Source organism: Strigops habroptila, chromosome 8, assembly GCF_004027225.2.
Source record: "Strigops habroptila isolate Jane chromosome 8, bStrHab1.2.pri, whole genome shotgun sequence".
NCBI lineage: Eukaryota > Metazoa > Chordata > Aves > Psittaciformes > Psittacidae > Strigops > Strigops habroptila.
In genome coordinates this window covers 34,506,828-34,520,588 of record NC_044284.2, presented here as the reverse complement: position 1 = coordinate 34,520,588, position 13,761 = coordinate 34,506,828, and the positions used below count along the sequence as shown (strand labels likewise).

The window sequence follows — 13,761 nt, the reverse complement described above, 5'->3', positions numbered from 1 at the left end:
TTTCTTCACCTGAGGAAGTCCATACCAAAATCTTTTAAAGTTGGCTTAGAAAGCTGAAATAAACCCTAGAAGGTGCACATTAACAGTAGCAGTAGTGCATATAATAATAGCAGGGACTTACTCTGCTCAGGTTGGTAACAGGCTGCTCACCAATTTGACACAAAAGTGAATAATTGATTTTTCAAGTATAGATAGGCCCAACTGAGAACTGTCAACTTAACTACTTCTGAGTCTTGGGCTTCCCCAGGCTCAGATTTTAATCCTGTATCTGAACTTCCTGACCATCTGCTATCATCTTATATTAATACATATTTAAATGTTTAACAAAACAGGACTCCAAGCATATGTGTGTTTCCTCTAGCTTCAGTGCAGCTGGACATAGACTTAACTTTGCCTTATGCACATGCCTGAGGGATCTGCTGAAGAAGCAACCATCTGAAAGCCTGGCTCTAAAGCCTGGGGGAGGTTCAGGTTCAGAATAAAAAAAACCACCCTGTGGTTCTTTGCATTTCCAATACAAATAGTCCATCATGCTCCTTCTTCACATCTTGAAAGTCACTGCCAGCAAGTCCCTGAAAAGTACTTGCAGTTTGCTAATGGCTGATGTGATCTTGAGAATAAGCTAGAAATCTCCCTTTTATGTAGTGGCAATACTGACCTGCAAATAATCAGGAATTATAATTCTCTCCAGTGTCTCTGCTGCCTTGATGCCTGTCTGTCTGTAATCTTTACCTTCTTACTTGGGCAGCATTCAAATATCTCCTTTGGAGGTTGCCACTAATGACTGCTTTGAGCCTCTCTTGAATCTTTCATTCAGTAAACTTGAAGCATAGGTATATGTTAATGGGTTTGCATCTTTAGGGTGGTAAGGTTTTCCAGTTACCACAGTGACCCAGCATGCCTACTCAAGAAACTGAACATGAGCAGATTTCCTGGTGGGAGGACATTATTTCAGTTCTTTGATATAAACAACTCTCTCTTCAACCTCTTCCAAGTCAGCCATAGTAGACTCCTAATGTGTACTATGCCTGCCTGTAAAAACAGCTTGTTTAACTAAGTCCATAACCACTCCTGGAGCATGGAAAAACACAACCACTAAACAGGTCTTTTCAGTCTGTGACCTCTCCACTCCTGTAATTTTATGTTAAAAGTGAACATTAAATTTAGCCAATGAGACGAACTGAAAAATGCAGTGATCCGAAGAAGGACTTAGAATTAGAAGAAATGTTTAACGTGCCTGCAAAGCAATGCTCAGGTAAAGCTGTATGTCCTTCATTAGGTTGCACAGAATGCTTTGGAAAGACTGATTGCAACTTGCATAATAAAAGGAGAAAACTTCAGAGCAGATCCACTGTGCAATAGGAGGTCACATCAGGCACTAGTTCAGCTTCTGCCCAAATAGACGCTGGGAGTCACAGGGTTTTGAGCTCTTCAGAGAAAGGTGTGCGTTTCTAACCTTTCCCTCTTTCATGGACCTTGTTTTGGAAAGCTTGCAAGGCAATTCCATCCGCACCATGGCCTTGATCTGTCCCTTCTCAAGAGATGACAGCATATCACCCATGCATCACTCAAGACAGTCGGAGTGTTGCTCCTAACTTTTCTTGTCCAGATTTCTACTACGTTAGTGTACACAAAGGTTGATTTAGTGTAACAGTCAAAAACAACCAACCAACCCACCAAAAAAACCCAAACCAACTAACTAAAGAAACAAACATTTTAGGGATTCCTCCAAACATGAACCAGAGTTACTTAAATATTTTAGAAGAATCTTCTGTCCTTGGAAGTTAGTTAGCAAACTTTGCTATGAAACTTGGCTTTAATGAGAATAGAAATTGCATTTCAGCAAATATACTTTGTAAGTTTTACAGTTGTGTTTGGTTAGCAAACGATCTGAGAGAAAAGATGACACCAGTCACCTACCTGTGCTGCATTTTGGCTTTTGCTCTAAGCTGATCTAAGTGTGATTCTCTGCTGGAAGAGGTAGTCCTGGCCTTACCATTTCCTACCCATGCCTTACTAGCACTTGTACCCTTCAAGATCCTTTACAGAGAGCTAACCCAAATAAGAAGTAATCAACTAAGAAAAAATTGCTTCACTTTATTCCAATAACTTTTTTCCTGGCTTAGTTTTCAGTTGACTCAGCATGGGTTAGCAAGAAAAAAAAAAAAGATGGTGTGAAGGTGCAGGGGAATAAGACAAAGGATGGGATTTCCTTTCTGTTTATAGCTGGAGTTTTAGTTCCTCTTTAAAGGAAACAATCTGTAGCACAGCCAGCTTGTATCAGGAACTGATCTTGCTATTTCTCTCTGAGCTGAAAGACTAAACCTTTTCAAAAAGTAAACAAAAGGCACAAATGGTGAGAAAGAGAAATAAATAGAATTACAAAAAAAGCCCCCACAACCCAAATCCAAACCAAGAGCTCCTTTCTCTGATGTAATAACATCGAAGTTGTTTTTGGCCTTCAGGAAGGGAATGTTTTGCTTAAGGGTTTGCATTGGAAATTCTGGTGGACAGAATATTTTCAAATCCTTTAGACTGCTTAAGCCTTATCAGTGAAGATATGCAATTTTGTCTCCTTAGTGTCTTTAGTTCTTGAAATCTAACTTAGCTCTGCTAGACTCTTAGCTAACTGTTGTTCATGGCAAGCAGACACAGGACTTGAGAACATTTGAACTGTAGGTACTTTGCAACTTTTGAACTCTGAATTTGTGTTGCCTTTTGGTACTTTTCAAGAAGAATTAACACATAACATTAGATGTCCTTTCATGCTCTTAAAATGAAATCTCTGGCCTTATGCTGGAAATTTGTAACCCATTATTCGAAGATTAGTGACTTTAGATGGGTGATTGAAGGACCTCCCTCCCCAAGTCAAAAGAAGGCCAGGCAGTTGTTGCATTCACTCACTAAAAACCAAAGAAAAACTGTTATGTCTGGTTGCTTTTGGTTGACTTTCATGAAGCAACAGGCGCTGCTGTTTCAATCTTCCCAGTGCAGTCCAGTCTTTCACTCCAGCAGGTCATCTTTCCAGTACTGTTGGAAGCCATCAGTTGCCATTAGCGTACAAACTAGTTTCTCTCTGCTCAGAGAAGAGAGGAAGGGACAAGATTATATGCATTGTTGCTTTTAATCAGCTGCTGCTGGTGTAGCTCTGAAGGCAGCAGTCTGTGGGCTGTGCTTCAGACCTGCTGCAGGAATACGTACAGCTGTGGTTAGAAATAAAACAGGCATGTGTGTGTGTGGGGAAGCCCAAGCGTGTTTCATTTTTGAGTGAGGCATTATGAAGTGTAACTAAATGGCTTTCCCCTTAAAGATTAGATAGCACAGTTGCAGCTAGCCTCCCTAGAGGTTTGGGAGGGAGGAGAAGCTGTGTCAGGCAGGTGGCTATAGTAATTGCTTTTCCTTTTCTCTTCCTTGGTAGAAAACCTTGGCAAGCAAAACTGGAAGGCCTAATTTTTCTGGTCTCTCTAGGAATTGAATTTATAGTAGTTTTAAGAGGAGAACCAAGAGTAGATGAACTGGCTTTATTTTAATTGTCCTGGCAATTTCAGTTAGCTCAACTAATGAAGAATTGCATGGTAAGTGTAAAGATTGAACTTTGGTGACCTATGTAGGGGATTGGTGGTGTTTCACTTAATACTGTTTGATCAATTAAGCTTTTTGCTTTTTTAAATTTGAGAAGCTGTATGTAACTGCCTCTTCAATTAAAAGAAAAAAAAAAAAGAAAAAGGAAAAAAGCTAAGACCACAAAAATAATGACAGAGAAGCTGGGAAATGCCCGAGTCAAGGTTGCCAAGATAACCATGTTCCAGCCTGGTGGCTGGAACATACACACTTGCCTGGTGTATGTTTTGATGTGATCTTCAGTTGCACGGCTATACAGACTTTTATCAGAGGACAGGACTGTTTTGAAGTGACCAGGAGTTGTCCAAGCTCTTCTGCAGATATTAGCAAAGTGCAGTGAAGCAAGACAGTCGTTGCAAAGCTCCTGTGGCGTGTCAGGTTTCTAAAACTTTCCCATTGACTTTTGGGTCCCCATGTAGTGAATTAAAACATGCCTATTATCAATAAGTAAAAAGCAGGGTTTTCTTTGCTGTGGTATCTATCCTGCAGGAAAATGGCACTTTTCTTCTGCCTAAGAGGCTGAACGCCACTTCCTGCAGGCTTGTGGCTTGCAGTACGCAGATCAGGAAGGCTGCAGAGCCTCCTGGAATAGTTAGTGGAAGATATGAATGTATTAATGCTCACTAATGCTAGGTAAATTGCATGGCTGTAAAACTAAGCTAGAACTCTATTGTTTGGTTTGCTTTTAATTTTTTTTTTTTCAGGCTTTTATTTTAGCCAATGATTAAACTTCCTTCAGCAGCTTCAGGTAATCATATGTTTCCAAGGACTAGGACTTCTATTGCAAGCTCTATGATGCTGTTACAAATTTATCAGTATTGAAGAGTAACTACCTTTAAGCACTGTCCTAGAGGAAGATGGAAGAGGGCAAATGTGACCTTGTGTGCTGTTGGCTACAGCTACTGACATTTCATAGCCATGTCATCTGATTTTCCATTTGGGCTCACAAGGTACCTTCTCCTTATTTCCTCAGATTTTCTCAGTCTCCTGCTAGTTTCTTATGCTACAATTTCTTTTCCCAGATGTCAGTGTGTGAGCTATGCTCCGTTTCTTGAGTGTGTGATTCCTAGTCACCAAATATGTTTTATATCACCTTTCTCATCATCTGAATATCTCTTGCTGAATGTGGGGTTTACAGCAAATCCCATGTGGCTCGGCTTGCCCAGGCAGGGGGTTTGATGAGAACTAACTGGCACTCTGCAGTTCTTGTTTCTATTACTTCATCTTATCCCTACGCCACAAAATTCTTTTGGTAGAAAAAGGATATTTAGAAATCAGAAACCAAGCTATTTTTAGAGCAACCTAGTAAAATATATATGTGAAGCAGGGAGAGAGGATTTCTGTTTCCCAAGAGTGGTTGATATTAATGATGCCTTCATACTGGCAAAACATCACTGAAAGCAAGCTCTTTAGCTGTGATTCATTAGTTTGCTCTTCCAGTTGCTGTTAGCCACCTGCAATCTCAAGAATCAGTGAAGCTGATAGTGGGCTGCATAAACAGTATATAAGTGAAGGTCCTACATCAAAAACATCACTCATTCTAGTTTGAATTTTCCCCTTTTTAGTTCAAAGGGAGGATTTGCAGAATCAGCCTTCTTGAGATTTTTGTTTTGTTTTGTTTTTTTTAACTGCTTGGAATTGTTGCCTTGTTTTGTTCATCAGCCAAGATCATGCAACTTCTTCCCATATTGTGTGTCAGCGTCTGTCTAGGAGAAGGCAACAAGTTGCTTGGTTACTTTGTCTCAAAGCATTAGTGAAGCATTAGAAAATGAACCAAAAAGTTTCCAAGTGATACAGTGTCATTTAAAACCTAGAATCCCTAGTTCTGGAAAAGATCGGAGTGGATATCTGAAAGCAAGAGAGAGGTCACATTTTGCACAGCAGACTAGGATGCAGGAGAAAGAAGCTGATTTCTAACCTCTCTGACCTCCCTCTCTGTTTCTGGAGAGTTTGTTTAAAACCAGGTGCTCTAAAATATTTCAGTATTGACGTCAGCGAAAATCTTGGTGCTTAAGCAGGGCAACTGCCTGCCTTAACTCTGATCTGTGGTCTACCTGGACCCAGATTTCGTCCTTCCACCTATTGTCTGGGCAGTTAGAGTTTAGTCGTAAAAGCCATGACTGATTGTTCTGTAGCTGTACAGTGGCTAAAGGCCTAATTACAATAGGTACTATTGTAACATAAACAGCCAAGCTGGCAGATATTCCCGAGAAAATGTTGCTGGTCTGGGGTGAAGAATGGGGAGAACATGTGGGTGTACCTGCTACAGAAAGAGGTCAAATTAGCTCAATGTGAGATTATAGTTGCTAGTCGCTAAGTAGATCACACACAAAAATTATGGTGATTTTTCCCCAGCTGTTTTTTTTTTAACATGTTATTTTTTAACATCTCAGTGTTTACTTCAAAAGAACAGGCTTTGTTTTCATGAGAAGAAAGCCTCACGGCTCCTTATTTCCTCCTTTTACTACGTATTTGCTTGTAGTGGAAAAAGCATCAGCAAAGGAAATTGTTCTGGATTGGTTGGTTACACTAAGTCCTCAAGCAGAGACCAGGGAGTTCAGGGTGGAACATGGCACTATATCTGAAATAGATCTTACTGTTTCAAAGACTGAAAAGCTGCTTTATGTGGGAGGCCAAATGCCAAGGCTTAATATGGAACATGAAGAAGAAAGGAACAGGCTGTCAGCTTCAGCAAACCTGTGACAAGCTCTGGCAAATCTACCAGAGCTGTTTTATGAAAAGCTCTCTCTGAAATCATAAGGCGATAAAGTATGTACGCTGCAGATGAGACTCTGTAAGTATCATAAACTTCTCCGTGACAGTCACATAACGTCTGAACCAATACTCAAGCCAGGCTCTTTTCCTTTGAGTATCATCTTTGTTTTGCTGGGTTCTTAAAGGATGGAAAAATTGTCATTAAGGTTTTATTAACTCATTGAAGATTTCTGTTTTCACTTGCACAGATGAAATCATGCAGCAGGAGATACGGCCGCTGGTTGCAGTGGATATAATAGAGCAACTGCACAGGCAATTTGCTATCTTGTCAGGTAAGAAGTTGCTGTCAATCACACTCTGAGATTCTCTTGGAAATGTGTTGGAATCTGTCATGCTGACTGTCACCCTTCAGTTTTGTACAGCAGTTGCAATAGTATTTTTATATTGCTAATGAAAAGTGCATTTACAATCAGACAGTCACAGTGTATGGAACTGATAAATGACAACTTGCTGTGCTTGTTTTTCTTGAGGCAAGTGAATTTTCCATGCTCTCCACAATAGGGTGCAGGGGAATGGATTCGGAGGGTAAGCAATTAAACAAATCTTTCTGTACATATATTTGCACAACGTCCGACCATCTGGTTTGTGGGAAAAGATTTTGGTCTGTTGGGGAACTACTCATGACCTTCCCCTTCTTCCTCATTTGCCTTTGTTTTAGAAATAGTTCATTTCTAAAGTGTAAGGTTCTAATCTTTTAAAGATTTGATTATTACATATTCCTTTGTTTGCCTGAAGTTTGCAATCACACAAAGTGACGCAGTTCCTGCCCCGAATAAATAACTGATACTGAAATATGCCTAATTATTTAATACACTTATTTTGGGTACTGTAGACGAGAAATCCTTATCTGGGTCCTCAGATGGCCTCTGGCAACAACTTTTGTCTCCATTTCCGTCTGTTCTGCAAATAAAGGAATTAAGAAGTTGCTTTCCTTCTTCCCCATAGATACACAGTGAAGTATCATGAATTTGCGCAAAATACTGAGATGGTCATAAGGTACTTTTGGACAGCCTGTCCCTCTCTGCTTGGTGGAGAGGAACACCGGGTACCCAGTGCATTGAATTTACACAGACACAGTTCTGCAAATGATCAACTCAGCAGGACCAATCCTTGCTGCATCTTCACATTTTTAAGTACGCTTCAAGATACCAAATGAAATCCAAATCTTAAGTTATTCAGAATTCTCTTTATGGGGCTCTGATTTTGGAGGTTTCTGTGTAGCATCTTGTGGCAGTTTCATAAGCTCAATAACTAACTGGTTTGCATTCAGCAGAAGTTATTGACTGAACAGAGGTGGAACCAGCTGTGTTCTTGTCTGCAGTAAAGCATCTCGGGGTCACATCTTCCTAGATTTCCTAGTAAAGTCAAATCTCCATGGTGAACAGTGTCAGCAACTGCATAAAATTGCTCAAACCTTTTGCATCCCACCATTCTCAGTGTAGGGTAACTAGGAAATGTTAGTGTAGCATCTATCCGAAGACAATTTTTGTTGCAGAATTCTCATTTAGCTGTCCAGGCATTTGCCTGCATACCATGTGCTTACTATAGCCCTGCCATGACAAACTGGAGAGGATAGTGAGTAACTTGGTATTATTAAGTGCTCCACACCTGACTGCCAGAGATCTTGATGCACAGATACCACAACAAAGTCTCAGAAGCATTAGGTGATCAGAGAAAGCTGGGCACCCCTTTTCCTTAAGGTGCTAGTTACTTAACAGAAAAAAATAATGATTGATGGGTGGGATTTGGTAGTCTCTTAATCTAGGGACTGTTGTCAAGTTTGAAATTAATCCTTACTGAAAGTACTGCTTTGGGAATGCTACTTAGATCCCTTTTATTAGTGCTAAACTGATGTTAAAATATTCCAAATACAGGGAAGGGAATAGGGAATCTAATCACTGTTCAAGTCCATTTGGGTCTTGATGTTAGCTTCAGTCAGATCACATCTGGGATGCTTGTCTGCTCTTTGTAAACAAGAAAACACTTATCAGCTGAACTCTCTAGAATACTTTGCTTACTTTTCCTTCACCAGACATGCAGAGCTGCTGAAACCAATATTGTTTTCAAGGCCTTTGGCTTAACTGATACATGAATGCCTGACAACTCTTACATTGGTGTAAAGAACATCATGCATGTTGAGAATTCAGTGCCTCATGTGTAATGCCTAACTGGTAAAATGCGAAGCACTGCTTTTCTTAAACCCCATTACCTTGCAACATTTGAGGCCATTAATAAAAGCTATGTATGGTATGAAATGAACAACTTGTGAAAGGTGGTTTACTCAGCAGGAAGAAAACTCCATTTCCAGTTCCAGCTAGAACATTAAACATGGCACAAAAATGTCATGGGTAAATATGAAAAAGAATTTCATATTTCTTTATGGACTCATCATTTCAGAAGTGGATGTATTCTTGCCTGCTGTTTTAACAAATTCAACAAATTCAACTCTTCACATTTGATCTACTTCTTTTATTCTTTGAAATGATGAGAAAGATGTTAAATAAGACTATTTAAACCTAAGGTGCTTAAAGTCTTTGGAAATAACTGTTTATAGAAGGCAGGGCTGAGAGGCTTCTTTGTTAGGGATTGGCAAATAACTGGTTCATCAGCATACAAGTACCAATAACAAACACCAGAAGTGAGTGAAAAGGTATCTTTCATGCCCCCATCTACATAAATAACAAATCCCATTTGAAGAATTTTCAGGCTTATCTAAAATCTCCACAGTACAGTCCAGAAATAATATCCTAGTAAGAAATAGGGCAGTATAGTTCATAGTTTCTAAGCTGATTTTAGTCTGAAGTTTACGACTAAATTTGGAAACTTGGGTGCTTCCACTCTGAAACCCCCTTGGTAGCCTGCGAAGAAGATCATGAACATAAAATCATCTACTCAGAGGTCCCTTTTGCCCAGTATCTTATTCTGTTGCTGACCGCTGGTGGGTCACAAATATAAGATATAACAACAGGAGTATTCCTTACTGTCCCTTGTTGCCTCTGCAAACTGAGTTCAGGTAAATGTCAGAAACTACTATATTTTTAAAAAGTTCATTTCTGTAAATAAGTATAACTTTCTTTTTCCTTTAGCAAAAGATTGGTTTCTTCATCCAATGAGAACAAATCTGGGTACTCTCCTGCCTCATTTCACTTATTAAAGTAATTCACACATAAATGACCTCATTTGATTTTGATTATTATACTTTTGTTTCCCAGGCGGCTCTGCAGTTTTTCCTTAAAGTCTGCTGCTTTTCATTATGCGCAAGAAACCACAAATATTTTGGTGTTTCAGTGCTTGCCTACATGGAGACCAAAAATCTCCTGATACTTAGTCTATTTCCTGGTTTTCCATGCTGATATGTTCCAGCTCAGTAGCCACTGTCTGAAAAAAACCCCCTCTGCTCTTTGCCCCCATCAATATAGGCAGTAAAAGACACTCCCAACTTACTTGTAGAGTGTGCTGGGCATATAATATGTATTTTTCAGAACAACTTCGTAAAAATGGTATATGTTGATTTATACTAGTTCAGGTTATTTCTTTCATTCTGTAGGCTGCAGCCTCCAAAGGGCAGCTAGCCACCTCTTCCTTGCATGCACAGCTTGGAGGGTGTTAGCAGAGTTTGATTTGTGCTACTCCAAAGCCTCTAGCTTTTTCAAGCTCTCCTGTTCAATCCTGTGGACCCCAAATCCATTTGTTCACTGATAATGGAGAAATGGGTGACTGTTGCAGTGCGTTATAAATGAATATTTATTTGATTAATATCAGCTTTTTATTAACAGCTGGTGGCAGAAGCAGATGTAGTGAAAATATAATATCCCCTTGCAGTAACCAGAAAATAAAGAGTAGAATGTTTGAAGTCAAAGGCTCTTTGTTTTCTGTCCTGGTTTCAGCTGAGATAGAGTTAATTTTCTTCCTAGTAGCTGGTACAATGCTGTGTTTTGAGAATACTATGAGAATAATATTGATAAGACACTGATGTTTTAGTTGTTGCTAAGTAGTGCTTACCCTGATCAAGGACTTTTCGGTTTCCCATGCTCTGCCAGTGAGGAGAGACACAAGAAGCCAGGAGGGAGCACAGCAAGGACAGCTGTCCCAAACTAGCCAAAGGGATATTCCATATCATAGAACATCATGTTCAGTATAAAAACTGTGAGGAGGTGGCCAGGAGCCACCAACTGCTACTTGGGGACAGGCTGGGCATCAGTCAGCGAGTGGTGAGCAATTGTATAGTGCATCACCTGTGTTTCTTGGGTTTTATTCCTCTCCCCACCTTATTATTATTATATTTTGCTTTATTTCCATTATTAAACTGTTCTTATCTCAACCCATGGGTTTTACCTTTTTCTGATTCTCCTTCCCATCACACAGGGTGGGGGAAAGTGAGCAAGCAGCTGCATAGTACTTAGTTGCTGGCTGGGTTTAAACCATGACATTTTCTTTGGACATGACTCATTTGAAACACTTTCCTCTACTACTGCTGTGTACAAACTTCTTAGAAGAGGATCTGACTGTCTTGCAGTCTCTGACCAGATGGTAGGAATTATGTAACAAGCCTAATGAGCTTGGTGTTTGATTGTGTCAGGGTCTAGTTACAATGAATGTGTTAGATACTAACAGCCTCCTGTTTGTCCTGACCCTCCTGCTACCAGACTAACCAAGACTACTGTCCACACCAAGAACAGGGAAACTCTTCAAAAGTTTCCCTGGTCTGCTGTGGTCATAGAAAAGACTGCGGTGTGGTGTGATGCTGTCCTTAATCACATAGTTCTTTGGTCATCTTTTTTTCCACGTGTTGATCTAGCCCTGCTTGGCTTGTGAGATCTGGTGGGAGTACTGGTTCTTGTGGTTAAATTCTAGTTTTGAAACCACTACTGCCTCTTTCCTTTCCCTGAAAACTGAACTCCCAGTTATGGGAGTTCAGCTGTGACAACATAGGAGTGCACAGCTACGTTTGTGTGTTTCCTGTAGCTGTTAAGGGAACTAGATCACTAAGTTGGGTAGTACTGAAAACCTGGCTATTCTACACACACCAGTTTTTATTGAAGAATGGAAAACCACTGGTCAAATGTTGTTCCTGTCTTGTTGACAGACTAATAATCCACTGTACTAAACTGTTCTTGGAACTAGTACTACTCCTTTTTTATCTGCAGCTTCGCAACCTGGTCTTATCTGTAATTACTTTGTCAAAGAGCCCAGTCTGCTGTTTGCAGCAATAATGGATCCTGTTACTAAATCACAAATTTATTAGACAAACTGTCACGAAGTGTATTAGCAGAGATTCATTTTCTTTGTGTTCTGCTCCTGTTAAGTTAATGGACTTCAGTGGATGGGAGACTATATCTGAAAATGGTAACTGACTCTGAAGCCAGTTTATTTAATTTCCAAAGCCTGGAGGGTGTTTGGCCATCTGCTTCCTGTTGAAACTGAGTCTTTTGGAAAACCTGGCCTGACCTTACCAAAGGGACAGTTTGGAGTTTACGGTTTGTAAAAATCTAAACCCAGGAAACATGATTTAACTTTCATAAGAAATTCAGCATTCACAATATATCTTAGCGAGGTCTCTGCATGTGGGCAGACCCAAGCAGTTAGCCTGCACACGTCAGCGAAATTTGAAAGAAAACTTTCCACTTTCCGATGCCAACTGATGAGTTGGTGTCTGTGGCAGGCTGGGGAGGAGTGCACTGTAAACTTGCAGACAAACTTTTGGAACTTCTGCCCATAGCCTGTTTTGGAGGGGGTGTGGGGGGGTGTTGTTTTTATTTTTGGGTGGGGAGGATGGGGGGTTTTGGGGGATTGTGTTGTTTTGGGGTTTTGAGTGAGGTTTTTGGGTTTTTTTCCTTCTCTAGAGTTCAGCATATTTGGTAAGCTCTAGTTAAATACTACTTTCTGAATCCTACTCTTGGTGTTACAACAAGAGCTCCTGGCTATAGAATAGGACTCCATTGTAGCCCCTGATTGCCTAAATCATAGATACTATTGATCCCTGGACAGGAGGCATAGGTGGGCTAGAACTGAGGAGTGTGAGATTTCCATCACTGTGTTCAGGAACCTAGCCTGCGGTTGTGATTACTTGCTGCTTTTACATCAGTCCTACCAACCTGCAACTTGAGCTGTGAGAGATCTCAGAATTCGGCACTCACACCTCATTTGTCAGTCACGCCCTTTACACTGCAAAGCAAAATCAAATTTTCTCTGCTGCCGTATCCCGTTCTCCTCTGCGCCTCCCGTTCCTCCCCCAAATACTTCAGCTGTTTTGTTTCCACAGCTGAATTTTGGCCCCATCTTCACTGCTACAGCTAGCCAGGCTGCATTGGCAGCTGGAAAGTCTATCTAATAGGAACAACTATGGACACTGTTTTGTGCCCTGGGACTTGGGGAACTGGCACACACGAGAGTGAGTGATGGTCCCATTACTATGCCTTGTACTACCCCAACACAGCTTGTGTTCCACCTCTCCTACTTTTCTTTCCCTTCCATATGAAATCTGTAGTTTTGTCCTGTCACCCAGGTTCTTTCTGTCCCTTTGCCCTTGGGCCACAAGAGAAGGGGAAAAGTTGAGCAAGAAGCTGGGGTGGAAAATAAGGAAAGTGCCCAGGAGAAGGAGGAGAAGGGATGCTGTCAGTCTGAGTAGCAAACCAGGCAGAAGGTCAAGCTGACTGTAATCTTTTCCTCTTAAATCTTCTTTCTGCCAGCTGAACCTCCAACTCTTGTGGCAGATCCTTGCAACAGCCACTGCCACCAGCTGCTCCTTCTCTGGCCTGGCACCATCGTTTGGAGCTGCCAGAAGGTGTTGGAGGTGGCTGGGTGGTTTGAAGAGTGCTGCAGAGTGGCATCTATTGGCGCCTGGAGGAGCTGCAAGTCAGCGAGAGAGGCCTGTGCATTGCATAAAGGCGTCGGGCAGGCATATGGCTATGCTCCTGCTATCTATTTTTCAGTCCATCTTTGTTTCTCTCTCTGACTGCACTAAATTCGAGTTATTGCTCGCTTCTCCCGTGGGGCTATGTAGCTCAGCTCGTGCCTCATGTTGCTTTGGCTTTTCATCAACCTACTTTGCTCTTGGCAGTCTTTGGGCCCCCTTATCTTGCTGCACAGACACCGCTGAACAGAGATGGCATGCTTCAGGTATCCGTAATGTAACCTTCTCAGCTTTGTGCTGTGTTCGTGTGACTCACTTCAGCACTTCTTTCCTGTCTCCCTCCTCCAACCCTCTCCATTTTTTTATTTTTATTTTTTTTCCTCTCGAGGACTATTTTTCTTTTGGACTTTCATGGAGCTGCTGGAGCTTATTCTGCCCCCTTCAGTCTTAATTATGATGGATTGTAAAATGTTCTGTTCAGCAATTAAGTTCTTTTCACAAGCGATGCCCAG

The 13,761-nt window shown here is 41.0% G+C and overlaps 1 protein-coding gene across 8 annotated transcripts in view; it reads left to right on the top strand.

Annotated features, from left to right (window-relative positions):
• Window positions 1-13,761, top strand: part of MCF2L2 (MCF.2 cell line derived transforming sequence-like 2) — a 183,876-nt gene that overhangs the window by 32,706 nt on the left and 137,409 nt on the right. For 7 of the 8 annotated variants that reach the window (XM_030494555.1, XM_030494561.1, XM_030494557.1 and 4 more), the window contains one exon: window positions 6,585-6,668. In XM_030494555.1, coding sequence (XP_030350415.1) covers window positions 6,585-6,668 — 84 coding nt within the window. Of the gene's footprint in view, window positions 1-6,390; window positions 6,416-6,584; window positions 6,669-13,761 lie in introns of those variants that run through there. The other variant, XM_030494560.1, reaches the window with a different exon arrangement.